This window comes from Elephas maximus, chromosome 1, assembly GCF_024166365.1.
Source record: "Elephas maximus indicus isolate mEleMax1 chromosome 1, mEleMax1 primary haplotype, whole genome shotgun sequence".
Classification (NCBI taxonomy): domain Eukaryota; kingdom Metazoa; phylum Chordata; class Mammalia; order Proboscidea; family Elephantidae; genus Elephas; species Elephas maximus.
Genome location: NC_064819.1, coordinates 214,398,599 through 214,420,055, shown reverse-complemented (window position 1 = coordinate 214,420,055; position 21,457 = coordinate 214,398,599). Strand labels below are relative to the sequence as shown.

Here is a 21,457-nt window from a genome sequence, read left to right as displayed (position 1 = left end):
CTTGAAAGAGAAAACGACGCCTCCCTTTTTGTTCCACTTCTGAATAAGCTGTGCTATTAGGCAAGGCCCCGAGTTGAAGCCGGCAGAGGGGAAACAAATAATGCTGTTCAGATATACTCTAGGGTGAGTGAAGGAATTCAGAAAGCAAGCATTTTTTCTTCTGTGTTCCCAATCACCACTTAGCTCTGGAAAACAAGGAGAGGAAGGAGGCCAAGTCACTGGTTATACTCAGGGATGTCCAGATGGCCTTCCTCAGGAACAAAAAGCGCTGACGTCTGCTGCTCGTTCTGCTCTCGGGTCCCACGGGAGAGACCGAGCTGCGTGGCCTGGTTAGAGGAACCATCCCCACAAATGTATCTCTCCCTCCACTGCTTTAGAAAGTGTAGGTAGAGTTAGAAACCTTTCCGAAATTAAGTTGAATTAAAGCCCAAAGTAGTCATATCCCTCCAAAACTGTGGTGCTTATCCAATAAACAGGAAACAACTTCCGGGGTGGGGGGAATTGCTGTCTAGTTGACCCCAACTCCTGGAGACCCCGTGTGTGGTGGGATAGAACTGCGCTTCATAGGGTCTTCCCATAGCTGATTTTTTTCAAAAGCAGATCATCAAGTCTTTTTTTCCGAGGCACCTCTGAGGGGACTCAAACTTCTAACCTTTGGGTTAGCAGCCAAGAGTGTTAATTGTTTGCACCACCCAGGGACTTCAGAGAGGGAAGAAAATGGGCCAACGTGCTTATAGGAAGGGCAGAGGAACTGACATATTTTGAAGAACTATGTGCAAGGCAGTGAGCAAGGCATTTTACTGATGTTACTTATAATCCCCCCAACAACTCTGAAAGATACGTACTATCGACACCATTTTGCAGATGAAAGTGAATCTCAAAGAATTTTAGTAACTCACCCAAGTTAACCTATAGCTAATCAATTGTAGAACTGAAATTCAAACCTGACCGTGGATTCCAGAGTCCTGGCTCTTTCTACATTGTACTGCTTCCCATGCTATCATATGTATAAAGACTGAATCTCAAAAACTATATCTATCATAACCATCTCCCTCCCCTCCGCCCCGCCACCCACCCAACACATCTATTTTCTCCCTCCTGCGTTCCTTTCTATAGATTTATAGTATTATATCTGTCCAGGCTCTGGAGCTAAAAATGTAATCGTCAGCCTTGACCTCCCCCTCTTTACCCCATATCCGGTCAGTTTCACAGCCCCATAAATTATTTCTCAAATTATCTCTCACACACACACCCCCCAGTCCTCTCATTCCAGGCTCATTCTTTCCCTATGGCTGAGGCTGCTAACTAGTCTCCTGTCCAATGCATCTTAGACACCAGTTGCCAAGGCAATCTTTCTAAAATAGCCCATTCTATGCCATTGCAGTCTACAAGTGGACAGAAAAGCTGCGAAGGCCAGTGTGAAGAGACAGAAGAAAGCGAGAGCATAGCAGGAAGGAGAGCAGATGGAAGGAAGGACTGTCTGGGTTCCCGTGGCTTTCCACTTCCTGGTTCCAGGCCCTCAAGCCTGGCTGTCCTCCAATTTTAGGGCACCTCTCCAACCAATTCCTTTCTCTCCTCTCTGAACTAGTTCAGTCAAGGCCCTTCAGGATGTGGGCTGCCCCCTCATCATCCCATCCCCGGCCACTCTTCCACATGCTGGACATTTGGTGTGCCATGTCATCCCCACTCCAGCTCTAAGCTGGTGAGCCCATTTTTATTTTTAAGGGAAAAATGTTGCAGCCTTCCATGAATCACAGAGGCTTCCCTCCACAGCACTCTTATCTACGCCAACCACCACACTTTCTTATGGGTATTGCTTCCAAGGTAGCCTTCTTCTTTGGATTGCATATCCTTGATCACCCAGTTCCTACAGAGGAGATAGTTCATAACTATTTAAGGTGTGTGGGGAAAGAACTCAGAGTCTATCTTCTGTGGGGTCTACCCCCATTAGATACTGGCTTCAACAGAAATCTCAATGTGTTTGTTACACAAAGTATTCAGGAGAATTAAATCTTTTCTTAAAGTCTGAGCCATCCGTATGTTTTTATGCTGGGCTGTAAGTTATGTCCCTGGGGTTGGACCTTTGATGTGCATGAAGTTGTTTGCTGCCTCAAGTTCCAGCTATGTTTATAGACTCATGGTCTCCCTGTCGGGTTGTCATTTTACCTGTTTTTGTACCATTTCTAACAGCTGCTTCCATTCATCCATGTACCCCTTTAACTTGTTGATTCTGTGGCTTTAAGTCAAAGGCTGAAAACCCCTCCTCTACAGAGTGTATCACAGGAGCTGTAGGACAATGCCTTTGTGACACTTTTCCCCTCTTGGTCCACTGTCACTTCAGGGTCACCACTCTTTTCTGGTGGTTAAGGCTGATAATCACCTTTGGATAAACAGAGTTGCCCCTAATACTGTAGATACACTATGTATGTAGTCAAGTCTTCATGCTAAGATGCTTTAAGTGTGTTAGAAATATCTTTTTCTATAACACCCAAAGGTGCTGTTGGCTGGAAACCATCCTGCAAAAGCAGCAGATCCCCACCGGAGCCAGTTACTGTTGTGAGGTCTCTGACACAATTCTTAGGATGGGCAATCGTGTTTTGCTGGCAAATCCTACCTGCTTGCTCCAGGCATGCAAGGGCACAAGAGCCACCACTAAGGGAGAGAGATTTACCTGGGCTCTGGATACCAATTTGGCTGCTGTCTGGGCTGGATCAAAGACTCGGCGAGAAGACTGATCCTTGCAGAAATTAATATGTCGGTTGGCTGCTGTTTCATTAAATCTCCTCATACAATATGGACATTGAATATAATCTGAATGTGAAGGTAACAATAAAAGGAAATTAATGCTTTAAAAAACAACTACGAAATGGAGGATATGAAAAAAATAGACGATGAACTCTGCTCGAGCCTGAAATAACAAGGTCCCAAGGTTTGGTCTGAGACAGCCTATTTCAGAGAGGGAGGCATGCAAGGGCTCAAATACGGGACATGGTGGGGAGAAAAATTTATCCCCCTACTCATTCAATTCAGTTCATGTGTCCTTCAAATGTTTACAGGGCATATCTTTTAGAAAACAGATTTAATTGTATTTAGGAAACTTACCAATTTAAATGAATTATTTAGTGAGTCCTCGTGTAAAAAAGCAGTCCCTGGGAGGTGCAAATGGTGAACGCTCTTGGCTGCTAACCAAAAGGTTAGAGGTTCAAGTCCACCCAAAGGCCTGGAGCTCAACTTCTGAAAAATAAGGCACCGAAAACCCTGTGGAGCACCATTCTTCTCTGACACACATGGGGTCGCCTTGAGTTGGAACTGACACTACAGAACTATGGCAACTAGTTGGTCGGCTGTTGCTTATGTAAAGAAAGTAGTCCTGGAATCTCAGAATGTGAGCATTGCAAGTTCAGAAGGCCATAGAAGATTCAAAAGCCCAGGTTGTGATGCTGAGTGGGACAGAAGGTCACACAGGAGTTACAGAGCTACACAGGGAGATAAGTTGTTTCACAATGTGAGCTTAGAGGATGAGGTTTGAAGCCAATGTCACTGGCAAAGACACACTGCTTCAGCAGCAGCTGGATGTTTTCACATAACTTCTCAGTGAGGAGACAAATAATACGTGCAGGAAGGGGGTTAGTAAAAGGAAAGAAGGTGGAGGTCAAAAGAGAAACGGAGAAAGGGGGAAGAAGGGGTGATAGGAAAGTGGTTCCAGAAACAGCCTCGGCGTCCAGTGATCCCGATGTCCCAGGTGGCTCCCGTTGGCCCTAGGACTTCTGTGGTTCTGCGTAATATCCACTTTCCTCAAGTTGTCTTTCATTTGCAATTACCAGACATAATTGAATTGGCCAGTGAGAGGACTGGGAAGTGAGAACAAGCCAAGGTCTTCTTAGAACCTGGAGCTGCTCACAGCAAAGCCAGGTTGGAGCCTGTGCCTCTAAAGCAAGATGGGTTTTCTTTCTTTCTTTTTGGCTTTTTTTTCTTTTGTCTTATCAGTACCAGCTTCTGTGGAGTTGACTCCAACTCATGGCAACGCCATGTCTGTCAGAGTAGAACTGTGCTCCGAAGAGCTTTCCGTGGCTGATGTTTCGGAAGTAGATTGCCAGGCCTTTCTTTCAAGGAACCCCTAGGTGGACTCAAATCTCCAACCTTTCAGCTAGCAGTCCAGTGTATAAACCACTTGTACTACCCAGGGACTCCTCTTTTGTCTTAGGCAACTTTAATGTGAATATGTGCCACACAAAAGCATAACTCTCTCCCCAGGATGGGTCTGAGACAGCACCAGCCTAAAACTCTGTACGGAAGTTTGGATTAATATATAGTCAAAATGTCTACAAGTGTGGGTGGATACATAACGCAGCGATGTCTTCATAGTCAAGAGCTTTTTGCAAGTCATCTTTTTAAGCAATTAGGAAGAGTGTTCTTTTTGAATAAACCATTTAATTAAAATGAATACACATAAAATATAAAAATGTTAGCACTTAGAAATTATCTAGCTAGCCTAACTCTTGATTTTAGTCTCTGTTAAGCAGTATCTAACCATTAATTCAATAGTTATTGAACATCTGCTATGTGCCCAGCACTGTTTTATACCTGGAATTATCTTCTCAGTCAAGGAGTAAGCATTCTAATACAGACACATATAAGTTTACATTTTCACATGATACTAAATGCCCTGAAAAAAAACCCAAAGAGGCCAGCATTGGGAAGGGATGAAGGCTCTGCAGTTGGTCTGACTGGTTTTGATTCCTAGCTCTTCATTTGCTATGTATACGAACTTAGCCAAGCTCCTCAGCCTACTGAACCTCCATTTCCTCAGTACTTAAACAGTAAACCAGCTTCCATCGAGCTGATTCTGACTCATGGTGACCCCATGTGTTTCAGACTAGCACTGTATTCCATAGGGCTTTCAATGCCTGATTTTTCTGAAGTAGATTACCAGGCCTTTCTCCTGAGGCACCCCGGGTAGATGTGAACCACCCAACCTTTCAGTTAGTAGTTGAGCACTTAACCATTTGTACCACCTACAAATCACCTATGATTTCATAGGTTGCTGTTAAGATTACTTGCTCAGCATACACCTGAATATTGACCAATTCTTTTTGGTATAGTGACTCTGTGTATTCCTTCCACCTTCTTTTGATGCTTCCTGCATTGCTTAATATTTTTCCCATAGAATCCTTCAATATTGCAACTTGAAGCTTGAATTTTTTTTCACTTCTTTCAGCTTGAGAAATGCAGAGCATGTTTTTCCCTTTTGGTTTTCTAACTCCAGGTCTTTTCACATTTCGTTATAATACTTTACTTTGTCTTCTTAAGCCGCCCTTTGAAATCTTCTGTTCAGCTCTTTCACCTCATCATTTCTTCCTTTTCTTTTTGCTACCTTACATTCAACAGCAGCTCCACGCATCTGTCATTTTGTCATTCTGTGGTGGATTGTGTGTTGCTACGATGCTGGAAGCTATGTTACTGGGTATTTCAAATACCCGCAGGGTCACCCATGGTGGACAGGTTTCAGCAGAGCTTCCAGACTAAGACAGACTAGGAAGAAGGACCTGGCAGTCTACTTCTGAAAAAATTGGCCAGTGAAAACCTTACAAACAGCAGTGGAACACTGTGTGATATAGTGTTGGAAGATGAGCCCCTCAGGTTGGAAGGCACTCAAAAGATGACTGGTGGAGAGCTGCTTACTCGAAGTAGTCAAACTTACGGATGTGGAGAGAGTCAAGCTTTCTTTGTTGATGTAGCACAACTCAAAATGAGAGGAAACAGCTGCAAACATCCATTAATGATTGGAACATGGAATGTACTAAGTCCAAATCTAGGAGAATTGAAAGTCGTCAAAAATGAAATGGATCACATAAACTTCGGTATCCCAGGCGTTAGTGAGCTGAAATGGACTGGTATTGGGCATTTTGAATCAGACAATCATGTGGTGTATTATGCTGGGAATGACAAACTGAAGAGGAATGGCGTCGCGTTCATCATCTAAAAGAACATTTCAAGATCAATCCTGAAGTACAATCCTGTCAGTCATAGGATAATATCTACATGCCTGTAAGGAAGACCAGCTAATAGTAGTATTATTCAAATTTACGCACCAACCACTAATCCTAAAGATGAGGAAACTGAATATTTTTTTTACCAACTTCTATAGTCTGAAATTGACCAAACATGCAATCAAGATGCACTGATAATTACTGGCAATGGAATGCAAAAGTTGGAAACAAAGAAGAAGGATTGGTAGTTAGAAAACATGGCCTTGGTGATAGAAATGATGTTGGAGATCACATGATAGAATTTTTGTAAGACCAAGAACCTCTTCATTGCAAATACCTTTTATAACAGCACAAACAGTGACTATACACATGGACCTCACCAGACAGAATACACAGAAATCAAATTTACTATATCTGTGGAAAGACATGATGGAAAGGCTTGATATCATCAGTCAGAACAAGGCCAGGGCTGACTTCAGAACTGACCATCAATTGCTCATATGCAAGTTCAAGTTGAAGCTGAAGAAAATTTGAACAAGTCCATGAGAGCCAAAATATGAACTTCAGTATATCCCACCTGAATTTAGAGACCATCTCAAGAACAGTTTTGATGCATTGAACGCTAATGACCCAAGATCAGATGAGTTGTGGAATGTCATCAAGGACATCATATGTGAAGAAAGCAAAAGGTCATTAAAGAGACAGGAAAGCAAAGATCAAAATGGATGTCAGAACAGACTCAATATACCTACAAGGCTAAAAACTCTATGCTAATGTACTTTTTGAAACTTCTAATGTGCTCCTGAGCCATGGCAGATGCAAATTGATGTGGCACAATGGCTAAGAGCTCAGCTGCTAGCCAGAAGTTCAGCAGTTCAAATCCACCAGTCGTTCCTTGGAAACCCTATGTGGCAATTTTAGTCTGTCCAACAGGGTGGCTATGAGTTGGAATCAACTTGATGGCAACAGGTTTGTTTTTTGGGTTTTAATGTGCTCCAGTCAGAGCTGTTATTATTAGCCAATTACAATGATGCCTCGAATCACATGGTTTCGTCTGCGTGGCATCTGCATGCATCGTTGTTTTTATAACCACTGATTTTGTCAAGTTTTGTGGTGTTTAGCTACAATATTGTGGTAACTAGTATTTGCGAACCAGTAACTTTTTTTGAGAATGAAGTAGTAAGTAAAGGGAAAGAAAGAGTGATATACAGAAATTACGATTTACGAGTAACATTAGTACAAAAAACATTACTAAGGATTCTGTATGGTCTGGTACGGGAGAAGGACCATTGGGTGGGGGGGGGGGGGTGACACCATGAATTACCCCACTGGGTGACAACAACCCTAGTGATGCCACTTAGTGAAACGGCTTAGAAAAAGTAAAATAGAAAGTGCCATTATCATTCAAAATTCATTTAGGACAGTGCAGAAAATCATCTAGAACTTGGCTCTTGGCTTGGTGGTTATTTCTTCATTTTTACCAGCAGGAAAGTCAAGTTTTACATCAGAAATGCTGCTCCCATAAACCCTACTCACATAAGGCAAAGACAATGATTATGGCATTAACTGAGTTGCTTTCTTGACCCTACTTGTTCATATATTCATTGTTACCTTACTACTTTCTTGGCACTATATGCCACCAAGGAGAAAACAAATCTGAAGTGTGGTGGAAGGCAGAGCCAAGATGGCAAAGTAGTCAGATGCTTCCTGTGGTCCCTCTTACAACAAAGACCTGAAAAAATAAGTGAATCAATTATATATGACAATCTAGGAATGTTGAACATTAAAAGCAAAGTTGAAGAATTAGACTGAGTAGCAGGGGGAGAGAGAGATGGTTCAGAAACTGTAAGAAGTTGCCAGACTTGACCTGGTGGAAACTGGCACCACGCAGGCAGGATTGGCTACTGTGCACGGTAAGGCAGGCAGTGTTGCTTGGGACATGCTTTCCACAGCAGGAGAGACCAAACAGTGGAGACTCTGCTCAACCCTCCAGAACCAGTGAGAAGTGGTGCTCAATCAACAACAGATAAGTAAATGCATCTAACCTACCGGTTGGAGCAAAAAAAGTCCCCTTTAGAAAGAAACTCTCCCCCATTTACCTGAACCCTCCCAGTGATTGCTGAGTTCCCTGGGCTGGAAGCAGGACCCATGGAGCGTACTGAGCCATTCTCCTGGCTTTGGAGAGGGAACAAATTAACAAACAGGAAAAAAATAATCTGCCAGCTCCCCTAAGCTGGGAATTCAGGAAGGGCACAGCCCCTTTTCCTAGGTACAGGCATAAGTAGTCCACAGACTTTGAATGCCTTTCCCCACATAGACCTGTGTGGGCCCATTTCAACAGTGTAGGCCCTCATTAGCACAGTGCAACAGGGTATATACCTGAAGCCTATTTTCAACTATATCAGCTATAAGGGGGAGTGGCAGATTCGTGACATTGGATACCGCTCTGCTCATTAAGCAGGGTCCTCACCTACCCATATCAAGGGCTGGAGGACTGGTGGCTCCACCCATGCTACCTAGCCACTGGTGACAGGAGTCCAAGAATAAGTGCTCCCTCCCAATCCTTACAGCCAACAGCATTGGACCCCAGAGTCTGGCTGCAAAACCCACCCACCTACATATTCTAGGGAACAAGGATGAGCTTCCCTCCCAGACACCCAGGGGCAGCCATCAGCCCCCTGCATTGCTCATCGCATGACTCCTTGTTGCAGCCAGATACCTGTGCCTATGCCAATCACCTGTGCCTGTCTAGGACCTGCACCACACACTTGGTGACTGACTATCTGGACACCTGAGCTGAATCCATACAAGAAAAGTAAACAGACTCCTAGGCTCACATACCTAGTAATGGCTCTAATCACCTGATGACAGGACGTGAGAGCTTCAAAGATACCAATAACCAAACTACCTCACATTACCAGCCTATTTGGGCATATCGAAACAAAACAAGAAGCTAGGACACAGTAAGCAAACATAAAATAAATAAATATAATAACTTATTTCTGGCTCGGAGACAACAGTCAATATCAGATCACATATAGAGACAGATCATGATGGCTTCAGCAAGTGCCCAAAACAAAGAATTAAGAAACTTTCCAGACGAAGAGAATTTTTTGGAAATACCAGAGGTAGAATTCAAAAGATTAACATAGAGAGCTGTTCAAGAGATCAGGAAGGAAATCAGGCAAAACACAGAACAAGCCAAAAAACACACAGATGAAACAATAGAGGAACTTAAGAAAGTTATACAAGAGCATAATGATAAATTTAATAGGCTGCAAGAATCCATAAAGAGACAGCAAACAGAAATCCAAAAGATTAACAATAAAATCTCAGAATTACACACTCAATAGAATGTCATAGGAGCAGAATTGAGGTAATGGAAGTCAGAATTAGTGAGACTGAAGATAAAGCACTTGACACCAATATATTTGAGGAAAAATCAGACAAAAGAATTTTTAAAAATGAAGAAACCGTAAGAATTATGTGGGACTCTATCAAGAGGAATAACCTTCGACTGATTGGAACACCAGAACAGGGGGATAACAGAAAATACAGAGAATTGTTAAAGATCTATTGGCAGAAAACTTCCTTGATATCATGAGAGAGGAGAAGATACCTATCCAAGAAGCTCATTGAACCCTACACAAGGTAGATCCCAAAAGAAAGTCACCAAGACATGTTATAATCAAACTTGCTGTCATGGATTGAATCTTGCCCCGCCCCCAAAATATGTGTCAGCTTGGTTAGGCCATGATTCCCAGTATTGTGTGGCTGTCCTCCGTTTTGTGATTGTAATTTTATGTTGAGAGGATTAGAGTGGGATTGTAACACCACCCTTACTCAGGTCACCTCCCCGATCCAAGGTAAAGGGAGTTTCCCAGGGGTGTGGCCTGCACCACCTTTTATCTCTCAAGAGATAAAAAGAAAGGGAAGCAATCAGAGAGTTGGGGACTTCATACCACCAAGAAAGCAGCACCAGGAGCAGAGAACATCCTTTGAACACGGGCTCCCCGTGCCTGAGAAGATCCTCGACCAGGGGAAGCTTGAGGACAGGGATCTTCCTCCAGAGCTGACAGAGAAAGAAAGCTTTCCCCTGGAGCCGACGTTCTGAATTTGGACCTGTAACCTACTAGACTGTGAGAAAATAAATTTTCCTTTGTTAAAGCCATCCACTTGTGGTATTTCTGCTATGGCAGCACTAGATAACTAAGACACTTGCCAAATCCAAAGATAAAGAGAAAATTTTAAGAGCGGCTAGGGATAAACGAAAAGTCATCTACAAAGGAGAGTGAGTAAGACTAAGCTTACTACTCAGCAGAAACCACGCAGGCAAGAAGGCAACAGGATGACATATATAAAGCCTTGAAGGAAAAGAACTGCCAGCCAGAAGCATATATCCAGCAAAGCTATCGCTCAAATACAATTGCGAAATTAGGACATTTCCAGAGAAACAGAAATTAAGGGAGTTTCTAAAACCCAAACCAAAATTATAAGAAATATTAAAGGGAGTCCTTCAGTTAGAAAATCAATAACGTCAGATAACAACCCAAGACTAGAACACAGGACAAAACAACCACATATCAACCCAGACAGGGAAGTCACAAAAATACATCAAAGCTAAAACACTGAAAAGAGGGTAACAGAGACATCAATATGTAAGAGATGACAACATTAAAAAAAAAAAAGAGGGACTAAATGATGTAGTTTTAGATCTTTCATATGGAGAGGAAGTCAAGGCAATATAAAGAAATAAAAGATTGGCTTAAATTTAGAAAAATATATGTAAATATTGAGATAACCACAAAGGAAACTAACAATCCTACAAATCAAAATTAAAAACAAGAAAAACATAAAGACTCAGAGAATACAAAATCAACAACAAAAAGGTGAAAAGAAAATACATAAAAATGACTCAGCACAGAAAATTAAATGCAACAAAGAAACAGTCAATGACACACACAAAAAGACATCAAAATGACAGCACTGAACTCATACCTATCAATAATTACACTGAATCTAACGGACTAAATGTACCAATAAAGAGACAGAGTGGTGGAATGGATAAAAAAAAAAAACAGGACCTGTCTATACGCTGCCTACAAGAGACACACCTTAAAGACACAAACAAACTAAAACTCAAAGGATGGAAGAAAATATATCAAGCAAATAACAATCAAAAAACAGCAGAAGTGGCAATATTAATCTCTGACAAAATAGACCTTAAAGCAAAATCCACCACAAAGGATAAGGAAGGACACTATATAATAATTAAAGGGTCAATAGACCAGGAAGATATAACCATAATAAATAGTTATGCACCTAATGACAGGTCTCCAAAATAACATAAAACAAACTTTAATAGCATTGAAAAGAGAAATAGCGCCATAATAATAGTAGGAGACTTCAACACACCACTTTCGGTGAAGGACAGAACATCCAGAAAGAAGCTCAATAAAGACACAGAAGATCTAAACACCACAGTCAACCAACTTGATTTCATAGACATATATAGAACACTCCACCCAACAGCAGCCAACTACCCTTTCTTTTTCAAAGCACATTAAACATTCTCCAGAATAGACCACATATTAGTCCACAAAGCAAGCCTTAACAGAATCGAAAGCATCAAAATATTACAAAGCATCTTTTCTGACCATAAAGCCATAAAAGTAAAAATCAATAACAGAAAAAGCAGGGGAAAAAGACCCAAACACATGGAAATTGAACAACACCTTGCTCAAAAAAACTACTGGGTTATTTCTTGTTGTTGTTAGGTGCCGTCGAGTTGGTTCCGACTTATAGCCACCCTATGCACAACAGAACGAAACACTGCCCGGTCCTGCTCCATCCTTAAAATCGTTGTTATGCTTGAACTCATTGTTGCAGCCACTGTGTCAATCCACCTCGTTGAGGGTCTTGCTCTTTTCCGCTGACCCTGTACTCTGCCAAGCATGATGTCCTTCTCAGGGACTGATCCCTCCTGACAACATGTCCAAAGTATGTAAGACGCAGTCTCGCCATCCTTACTTCTAAGGAGCATTCTGGTTGTACTTCTTCTAAGACAGATTTGTTTGTTCTTTTGGCAGTCCATGGTATATTCAATATTCTTTGCCAACACCACAATTCAAAGGTGTCAACTCTTTTTCCATTTTCCTTATTCATTGTCCAGCTTTCACATGCATATGATGCGATTGAAAATACCATGGCTTGGGTCAGGTGCACCTTAGTCTTCAAGGTGACATCTTTGCTCTTCAACACTTTGAAGAGGTCCTTTGCAGCAGATTTGCCCAATGCAATGCATCTTTTGATTTCTTGACTGCTGCTTCCATGGCTATTGATTGTAGATCCAAGTAAAATGACATCTTTGACAACTTCAATCTTTTCTCCGTTTATCATGATGTTGCTCATTGGTCCGGTTGTGAGGATTTTTGTTTTCTTTATGTTGAGGTGTAATCCATACTGAAGGCTGTGGTTTTTGATCTTCATTAGTAAGTACTTCAAGCCCTCTTCACTTCCAGCAAGCAATGTTGTGTCATCTGCATAACGCAGGTTCTTAATGAGCCTTCCTCCAATCTTGATGCCCCGTTCTTCTTCATGTAGTCCAGCTTCTCAGATTATTTGTTCAGCATACAGATTAAATAGGTATGGTGAAAAAATACAACCCTGACGCACACCTTTCCTGGCTTTAAACCAAGCAGTATCCCCTTGTTCTGTCCAAACAACTGCCTCTTCATCTATGTAAAGGTTCCTCATGAGCACAATTAAGTGTTCTGAAATTCCCATTCTTCGCGGTGTTATCCATAGTTTCTTATGATCCACAAAGTCAAATGCCTTTGCATAATCAATAAAACACAGGTAAAAATCCTTCGGGTATTCTCTGCTTTCAGCCAGGATCCACCTGACATCAGCAATGATATCCCTGGTTCCACATCCTCTTCTGAAACTGGCCTGAATTTCTGGCAGTTCCCTGTTGATATACTGCTGCAGCCATTTTTGAATGATCTTCAGCAAAATTTTGCTTGCGTGTGATATTAATGATATTGTTCAATAATTTCCACATTCGGTTGGATCACCTTTCTTGGGAATAGGCATAAATATGGATCTCTTCCAGTCAGTTGGCCAGGAAGCTGTCTTCCATATTTCTTGGCATAGACGAGTGAGCACCTCCAGTGCTGCATCTGTTTGTTGAAACATCTCAATTGATATTCCATCAATTCCTGGAGCCTTATTTTTCACCAATGCCTTCAGAGCAGCTTGGAGTTTTTCCTTCAGTACCATGGAGGACAGGTTTCAGCTGAGCTTCCAGACTAAGACGGAATAGGAAGAAGGACCCGGCAGTTTACTTCTGAAAAGTGAAAACCTTATGAATAGCAGCAGAATATTGTCTGATATAGTGCTGAAAGATGAGCCCCCCAGTTTGGAAGGCACTCAAAAGATGAATGGGGAAGAGCTGCATCCTCAAAATAGCATTGACCTCAATGACGTGGATGGAGTAAAGCTTTTGGAACCTTCATTTGCTGATGTGGCATGACTCAAAATGAGAAGAAACAGCTGCAAACATCCATTAATAATCGAACCTGGAATGTACAAAGTATGAATCTAGGAAAATTGGAAATCGTCAAAAATGAAATGGAACACATAAACATCGATATCCTAGGCATTAGTGAGCTGAAATGGACTGGTATTGGCCATTTTGAATTGGACAATCATATAGTCTACTATGCTGGGAATTACAACTCGAAGAGGAATGGTGTTGCATTCATCATCAAAAGGAACATTTCAAGATCTATCCTGAAGTACAACGCTGTCAGTGATAGGATAATATCCATACGCCTACAAGGAAGACCAGTTAATATGACTATTATTCAAATTTACGCACCAACCACTAGGGCCAAAGATGAAGAAATAGAAGATTTTTATCAGCTGCTGCAGTCTGAAATTGATCAAACATGCAATCAAGATGCATTGATAATTACTGGTGATTGGAATGCGGAAGTTGGAAACAAAGAAGAAGGATCATTAGTTAGAAAATATGGCCTTGATGATAGAAACAATGCCAGAGATCGAATGATAGAATTTTGCAAGACCAACGACTTTTTCATTGCAAATACCTTCTTTCACCAACATAAACGGCGGCTATACACATGGACCTCGCCAGATGGAACACACAGAAATCAAATGGACTACATCTGTGGAAAGAGACAATGGAAAAGCTCAATATCATCAGTCAGAACAAGGCCAGGGGCCGACTGTGGAACAGACCATCAATTGCTCATATGCAAGTTCAAGCTGAAATTGAAGAAAATCAGAGCAAGTCCATGAGAGCCAAAATATGACCTTGAGTATATCCCACCTGAATTTAGAGACCATCTCAAGAATAGATTTGACACATTGAACACTAGTGACCGAAGACCAGACGAGTTGTGGAATGACATCATCCATGAAGAAAGCAAGAGGCCACTGAAAAGACAGGAGAGAAAGAAAAGACCAAGATGGATGTCAGAGGAGACTCTGAAACTTCCTCTTGAGCATCGAGCAGCTGAAGCAAAAGGAAGAATTGATGAAGTAAAAGAACTGAACAGAAGATTTCAAAGTGCCTCTCCGGAAGACAAAGTAAAGTATTATAATGACATGTGCAGAGAGCTGGAGATGGAAAACCAAAAGGGAAGAACACGCTCGGCGTTTCTCAAGCTGAGAGAACTGAAGAAAAAATTCAAGCCTCGAGTTGCAATAGTGAAGGATTCCATGGGGAAAATATTAAATGATGCAGGAAGCATCAAAAGAAGATGGAAAGAATACACAGAGTTATTATACCAAAAAGAAGTAGTCAATATTCAACCATTTCAAGAGGTGGCATATGATCAGGAACTGATGGTACTGGGTTATAGAAAAAAATAAGAACGGAAAAAAGAAATTCACAGAATGAAAACGCATCCTACCAGAACCTTTGGGACACAGCAAAAGCATGTTCAATTCATAGCTCAGAGGTCAATTTAAAAATAAATACACACATCCAAAAAGAAGAAAGACTAAAATCAAAACATTAACCCTACAACTCGAACAAATAAAAAGAGAGCATCAAAAGAAGCCCTCGGAGACCAAAAGAAAACAAGTAATAAAATTAGAGCCAAATTAAATGAAATAGAGAATAGAAAAACAATTGAAAGAGCTAAGAAGACCAAAACTTTTTCTTTGAAAACCTCAACAAAATCGATAAACCATTGGCCAAACTGACAAAAGAAAAACAGGAGAGGAAGCAACCCGAGTAAGAAATGAGATGGGTGATATCACAACAGACCCAACTAAAATTAGAAGAATCATAACAATACTATGAAAAATTGTACTCCAAGAAATTTGAAAACCCAAAGGAAATGGACAAATTTCTAGAAACACACTACCTACCTAAACTAACACAAACAGTGGTAGAACAACTAAATAAACCTACAACAAAAGAAGAGACTGAAAAGGCAGTTTAAAAACTCCAACAACAACAACAACAAAAAAAAGCCCTGGCCCTGACAAATTCAGTGGAGAATTCTACCAAACTTTCAGAGAAGAGTTAACACCACTACTACTAAAGGTATTTGAGAGCATAGAAAAGGACAGATTACTCGGAAACTCATTCTATGAACCCAGCATAACCCTGATACCAAAACCAGGTAAAGACACCACAAAAAAAGAAAACTACAGACTAAAATCCCTCATGAACATAGATGCAAAACTCAACAAAATTCTAGCCAATAGAACTCAACAATGTATCAAAAAAATAATTCACCCTGACCAAGTAGGATTCATAGCAGGTATGGATGGAGGGTTCAACATTAGAAAAACAATTAATATAATCCATCATATAAATAAAACATAAGATAAGAACAACATGATCTTATCAATTGATGTAGAAAAGGCATTTGACAAAGTCCAACACATATTCATGGTAAAAACTCTCAGCAAAATAGGAATAGAAGGGAAATTCCTCAACATAATAAAGACCATTTATACAAAGCCAACAGCCAACATCATCCTAAATGGAGAGAGTCTGAAAGCATTGCCTTTGAGAACGAGAACCAGACAAGGATGCCCTTTATCACCACTCTTACTGGACATTGTGCTGGAGGTCCTAGCTAGAGGAATTAAGCTAGAAAAAGAAGTAAAGGGCATCTAGATTGGTTACGAAGAAGTAAAAGTATCCCAATTTGCAGATGATATGATCTTATACACAGAAAACCCCGAAGAATCCACAAGAAAACTACTGGAATAGAAGATTTCAGCAAATTATCAGGATACAAGATAAACATACAAAAATCAGATGGATTCCTCTACACCAACAAAGAGAACTTCAAAGAGTAAATCATCAAGTCAATACCATTTTACAATAGCCCCCAAGAAGATAAAACACTTAGACATAAATCCAACCAGAGGAGTAAAAGACCTATACAAAGAAAACTACAAGACATTACTGCAATAAACTAAAAGACACCTATGTAAGTGGAAAAACATATCTTGTTCATTGTCATGGATTGAATTATGTTCCCCTAAAAATGTGTGTATCAATTTATCTGGGCCATGATTCCCAGTATTGTGTGGTTGTCTTCTATTTTGTGATTGTAATTTTATGTTAAAGAGGATTAGGGTGGGATTGTAACACCCTTATTAATGTCACATCTCTAATCCAACGTAAAGGGAGTTTCCCTAGGATGTGGCCTGCACCACCTTTTATCTTACAAGAGATAAAAGGAAAGGGAAGTGCCCAGAGAGTTGGGGACCTCATACCACCAAAAAAGAAGCACCAGGAGCAGAGCGCATCCTTTGCACCCAGGGCCTGCACAGAGAAGCTCCTAGTCCAAGGGAAGAATGACTAGAAGGACCTTCCTGCAGAGCCAATAGACAGAGAAAGCCTTCCGCTGGAGCTGATGCCCTGAATTTGGACTTCTAGCCTACTAAAAAAAAAAATAGACTGTGAGAAAATAAATTTCTCTTTGTTAAAGCCATCCACTTGTGGTATTTCTGTTATAGCAGCCCTAGATGACTAAGAGACTCATAGACAGGAAGACTCAACATTGTGAAAATGTCAATTCTACCCAAAGCAATCTACAAATACAGTGCAGTCCTGATCCAAATTCCAACGACATTTTTTTTTAATTAATTTTTATTAAGCTTCAAGTGAACATTTACCATTCCAATCAGTCTGTCACATGTAAGTTTACACACATCTACTCCCTTCTCCCACTTGCTCTCCCCCTATTGAGTCAGCCCTTACAGTCTCTCGTTTCATGCCAATTTTGCCATCTTCCCTCTCTCTCTATCTTCCCATCCCCCCTCCAGTCAAGAGTTGCCAACACACTCTCCAGTGTCCACCTGATTTAATTAGCTCTCTCTTCATCGGCATCTCTCTCCCCCCCACTGACCAGTCCTTTTCATGCCTGATGATTTGTCTTCGGGGATGGTTCCTGTCCTGTGTCATCAGACGTTCTGGGGAGCATTGTCTCTGGGATTCCTCTAGTCTCAATCATACCATTAGGTATGTTCTTTTCATGAGAATTTGGGGTCTGTATCCCATTGGTCTCCTGCTCCCTCAGGAGTTGTCTGTTGTGTTCCTGACAGGGCAGACATCGATTGTGGCCGGGCACCAACTAGTTCTTCTGGTCTCAGGATAAGGTAGGTCTCTGGTTCATGTGGCCCTTTCTGTCTCTTGGGTTCTTAGTTGTCCAACGACATTTTTTAACGAGATGGAGAAACAAATCACCAACTCCATTTGGAAAGGGAAGATGCTCCAGATAAGTAAAGCATTTCTGAAGAAAAAGAACAAAGTGGGAGGCCTCACACTACCTGATTTTAGAACCTATTATGCCAACACAGCAGTCAAAACAGCCTGGTACTGGTACAACAACAGATACACAGACCAATGGAACAGAATTGAGAATCTAGATGTAAATTCATCCACCTATGAGCAGCTGATATTTGACAAAGGCCCAAAGTCTGTTAAATGGGGAAAAGACAGTCTGTTTAACAAATGGTGCTGGCATAACTGGATATTCATCTGCAAAAAAATGAAACAAGACCCATACCTCACACCATGCACAAAAACTAACTCAAAATGGATTAAAGACCTAAAAAAAAAATCTAAAAGGATAAAGATCATGGAAGAAAAAGTGGGGACAGCACTAGGAGCCCTAATACATGATATAAATGGGATACAAAACATTACTAACAATGCGCAAACACCAGAAGAGAAACTAGATAACTGGGGTCTCCTAAAAATCAAACACTTATGTTCATCCAAAGACTTCACCGAAAGAGTAAAAAGACAACCTACAAAAAAAACTGGGAAAAACTTTTGGCTAAGACATATCCAATCAGAGTCTAATCTCTAAAATCTACAAAATATTGCAAAATCTCAACAACAAAAGGACAAATAACCCAATTAAAAAAATGGGCAAAGGATATGAACAGGCACTTCACCAAAGAAGACAGGCTGCTAACAGATACATGAAGAAATACGATCATTAGCCATTAGAGAAATGCAAATCAAAACTACAATGAGATATCATCTCACCACAACAAGGCTGTCATTAATCCAAAAAACACAAAATAATAAATGTTGGAGAGACTCGAACACTTATACACTGCTGGTGGGAATGTAGAATAGTATAACTACTTTGGAAATCGATTTGACGCTTCCTTAAGAGGCAAGAAATAGAACAATCATACGATCCAGTAATCCCACTCCTTGGAATATATCCTAGAAAAATAAGAGCTGTCACACTATTAAATACATGCATACCCACATTCATTGTACCACTGTTCACAACAGCAAAAATATGGAAACAACCTAGGTGCCCATCAACAAATGAATGGATAAACAAATTATGGTATATCCACACAATGAAATACTACTCAAACATAAAGAGCAACGATGACTCCAAGAAACATCTCATAACATGAAGGAATCTGGAAGACATTATGCTGAGTGAAATTAGTCATAAAAGTACAAATATTGTATGAGATCACCATTATAAGAACTCAAGAAAAGGTTTAAACATAGAAGAAAACATTCTTTGATGGTTATGAGGGTGGGGAGGCAGGGAGAGAGGTATTCACTAATTAGATAGTAGACAAGAATTATCTTAGGTGAAGGGAAGGACAACACACAATGCAGGGGAAGTCAGCACAATTGGACTAAACCAAAAGCTAAGATATTTCCCGAATACAACTTCAAGGGACAGACTAGCAGGAGCTGGAGTCTGGGGACCATGGTTTCAGGCAACATCTACGTCAATTGGCATAACAAAATTTATTAAGAAAACGTTCTGCCTTCCACTTTGGTGAGTGGCGTCTGGGGTCTTAAAAGCTAGAGAGCGGCCATGTGAAATGTATCAATTGGTCCCAATCCACCTGGAGGAAAGGATAATGAAGAACACGAAAGACACAAGGAAAATATTAGCCCAAGAATCAAAAGGTCCACATAAACCAGAGACTCCATCAGCCTGAGACCAGAAGAACTAGATGATGCCTGGCTACCACCAAGACCGCCCTGATAGGGAACACAACAGAGAGTCCCTGAAGGAGCAGGAAAAACTGTGGTGTAGAATTCAAATTATAGTGAAGAAACCAGACTTCACAGTCTGACTGAGACTGGAGGAACCCCAGAAGACATGGCCCCTGGACTCTCTGTTAACCCAGAACTAAAACCATTCCCAAAGCCAACTCTTCAGACAAAGATTTGACTGGACTATAAGATATAAAGATAGTCGTGGAGAGTGTGCTTCTCAGTTCAAATAGATACAGGAGACGAAATGGGCAGCTCCTGTCTAGAGGTGAGATGAAAGGGTAGAAAGGGATAGAAGCTGGTTGAATGGACATGGGAAATTCAGGGTGGAAAGGAGTTGTTGTGTGCTGACATGTTGTACAGATAGGAACTAGGGTCACATAACAATGTGTGTATAAATTTCTGTATGAGAAACCAACTTGAGCTGTAATCTTTCAGTTAAAGCACAATAAAAAAAAAACCTAAAAATCTGAAGTGCGTTCCCTTGCCAACAAAAATCTCAGAGATGACTAGAGAACTAACAAAAACCTCAGAGGTGGCTAGAGGACTAGACAAATAAACAATCAGACCTCCATAGGATAAGTTGTGAGAAGTACGGGGACCTCTGGGAGCCCATGGGAGGGGCCTGCAGCCTAGCCGTAGGGAGGCCGGTGAGAGGTCCTGCAGCTGAGCACTCAGGAGTACTGGTTATATTTATTTTGAACTCCAAATACTCTGAAAATGGAAAAAGTATTTTTCTACCACAAAAATCTGAACATAGCCTGACTGAGCTACATGTTCCACCTTTATTTCAATGGTTTCCTCTGCCAATTGATGTAATAAAACCTCCACGTACTACTTATTTTAACAAATAATGATTTTTTAAAAGTCTATCTACAAATGGATCCTACAGAACATGGGGAAGGTGGCAAGATCCTACAGAAAATTAAAGTAGAAAACAAGCATCATTTTAAAAGGCAAGCATTTCATTGAGTACCTATGACTAGGTAGCCCTATGAGATGGTGACAGAATGAGGCTTCACAGAATAATCCCTATTGTAAATATTGTTCTGCAATCAACGCCCATGGAAGCACCAGTTGAGAAATCAAAACACACCTTGCGTTGGGCAAATCTGCTGCAAAGGACCTCTTTAAAGTGTTGAAAAGCAAAGATGTCACTTTGAAGACTAAGGTGTACCTGACCCAAGCCATGGTATTTTCAACCGCCTCATATGTATCTGAAAGCCGGACAACGAATGAGGAAGACCAGAGAAGAATTGACGCCTTTGAATTGTGGTGTTGGCAGAGAATATTGAATATACCATGGATTGCCAAAAGAACAAACAAATCTGTCTTGGAAGAAATACAACCAGGATGCTCCTTAGAAGCAAGGATGGTGAGCTTGCATATTACATACTTTGGACACGTTGTCAGGAGGGATCAGTCCCTGGAGAAGGACATCATGCTTGGTAAAGTAGAGGGTCAACAAAAAGAGGAAGACCCTCAGCAAGATGGACTGACACAGTGGCTGCAACAATGGGCTCAGGCTTAACAACGGCTCTGAGGATGGTGCAAGACCAGGCAATATTTTGTTCTGTGGTACATTGGGTCGCTATGAGTCAGACCCAGCTGGACGACACCAAACAACATCATATATATTCTATATCACTGTCCCCATAAACTGTCACAACATCCTGGAAATCTGAATCATTGGCAGATTTATATCAGGAAGAATTAGAATAAACATAAATCATGCTGGGGAAAAAATACAAATTATTTGCAAACTCATGCACAGTGGAAAAAAAAATGTATTAATTATAACTGCTGTATGTGTTAAATTTTCTAGTGCTTAAACTTGAGAATACGAGACTAATATAAAATGGTTGCACAATCGGAAGAATTTAATAGTGATGAAAATGTGCTATTTCATATGGTAACC

At 40.9% G+C, this 21,457-nt stretch overlaps 1 protein-coding gene across 1 annotated transcript in view; it reads right to left on the bottom strand.

Annotated features, from left to right (window-relative positions):
- Window positions 1-21,457, bottom strand: part of ZC2HC1B (zinc finger C2HC-type containing 1B) — a 61,529-nt gene that overhangs the window by 11,172 nt on the left and 28,900 nt on the right. The window contains exon 6 of the mRNA XM_049874318.1: window positions 2,672-2,811. Within this exon, the coding sequence (XP_049730275.1) occupies window positions 2,672-2,811 (140 nt within the window). The remainder of the gene's footprint in view (window positions 1-2,671; window positions 2,812-21,457) is intronic.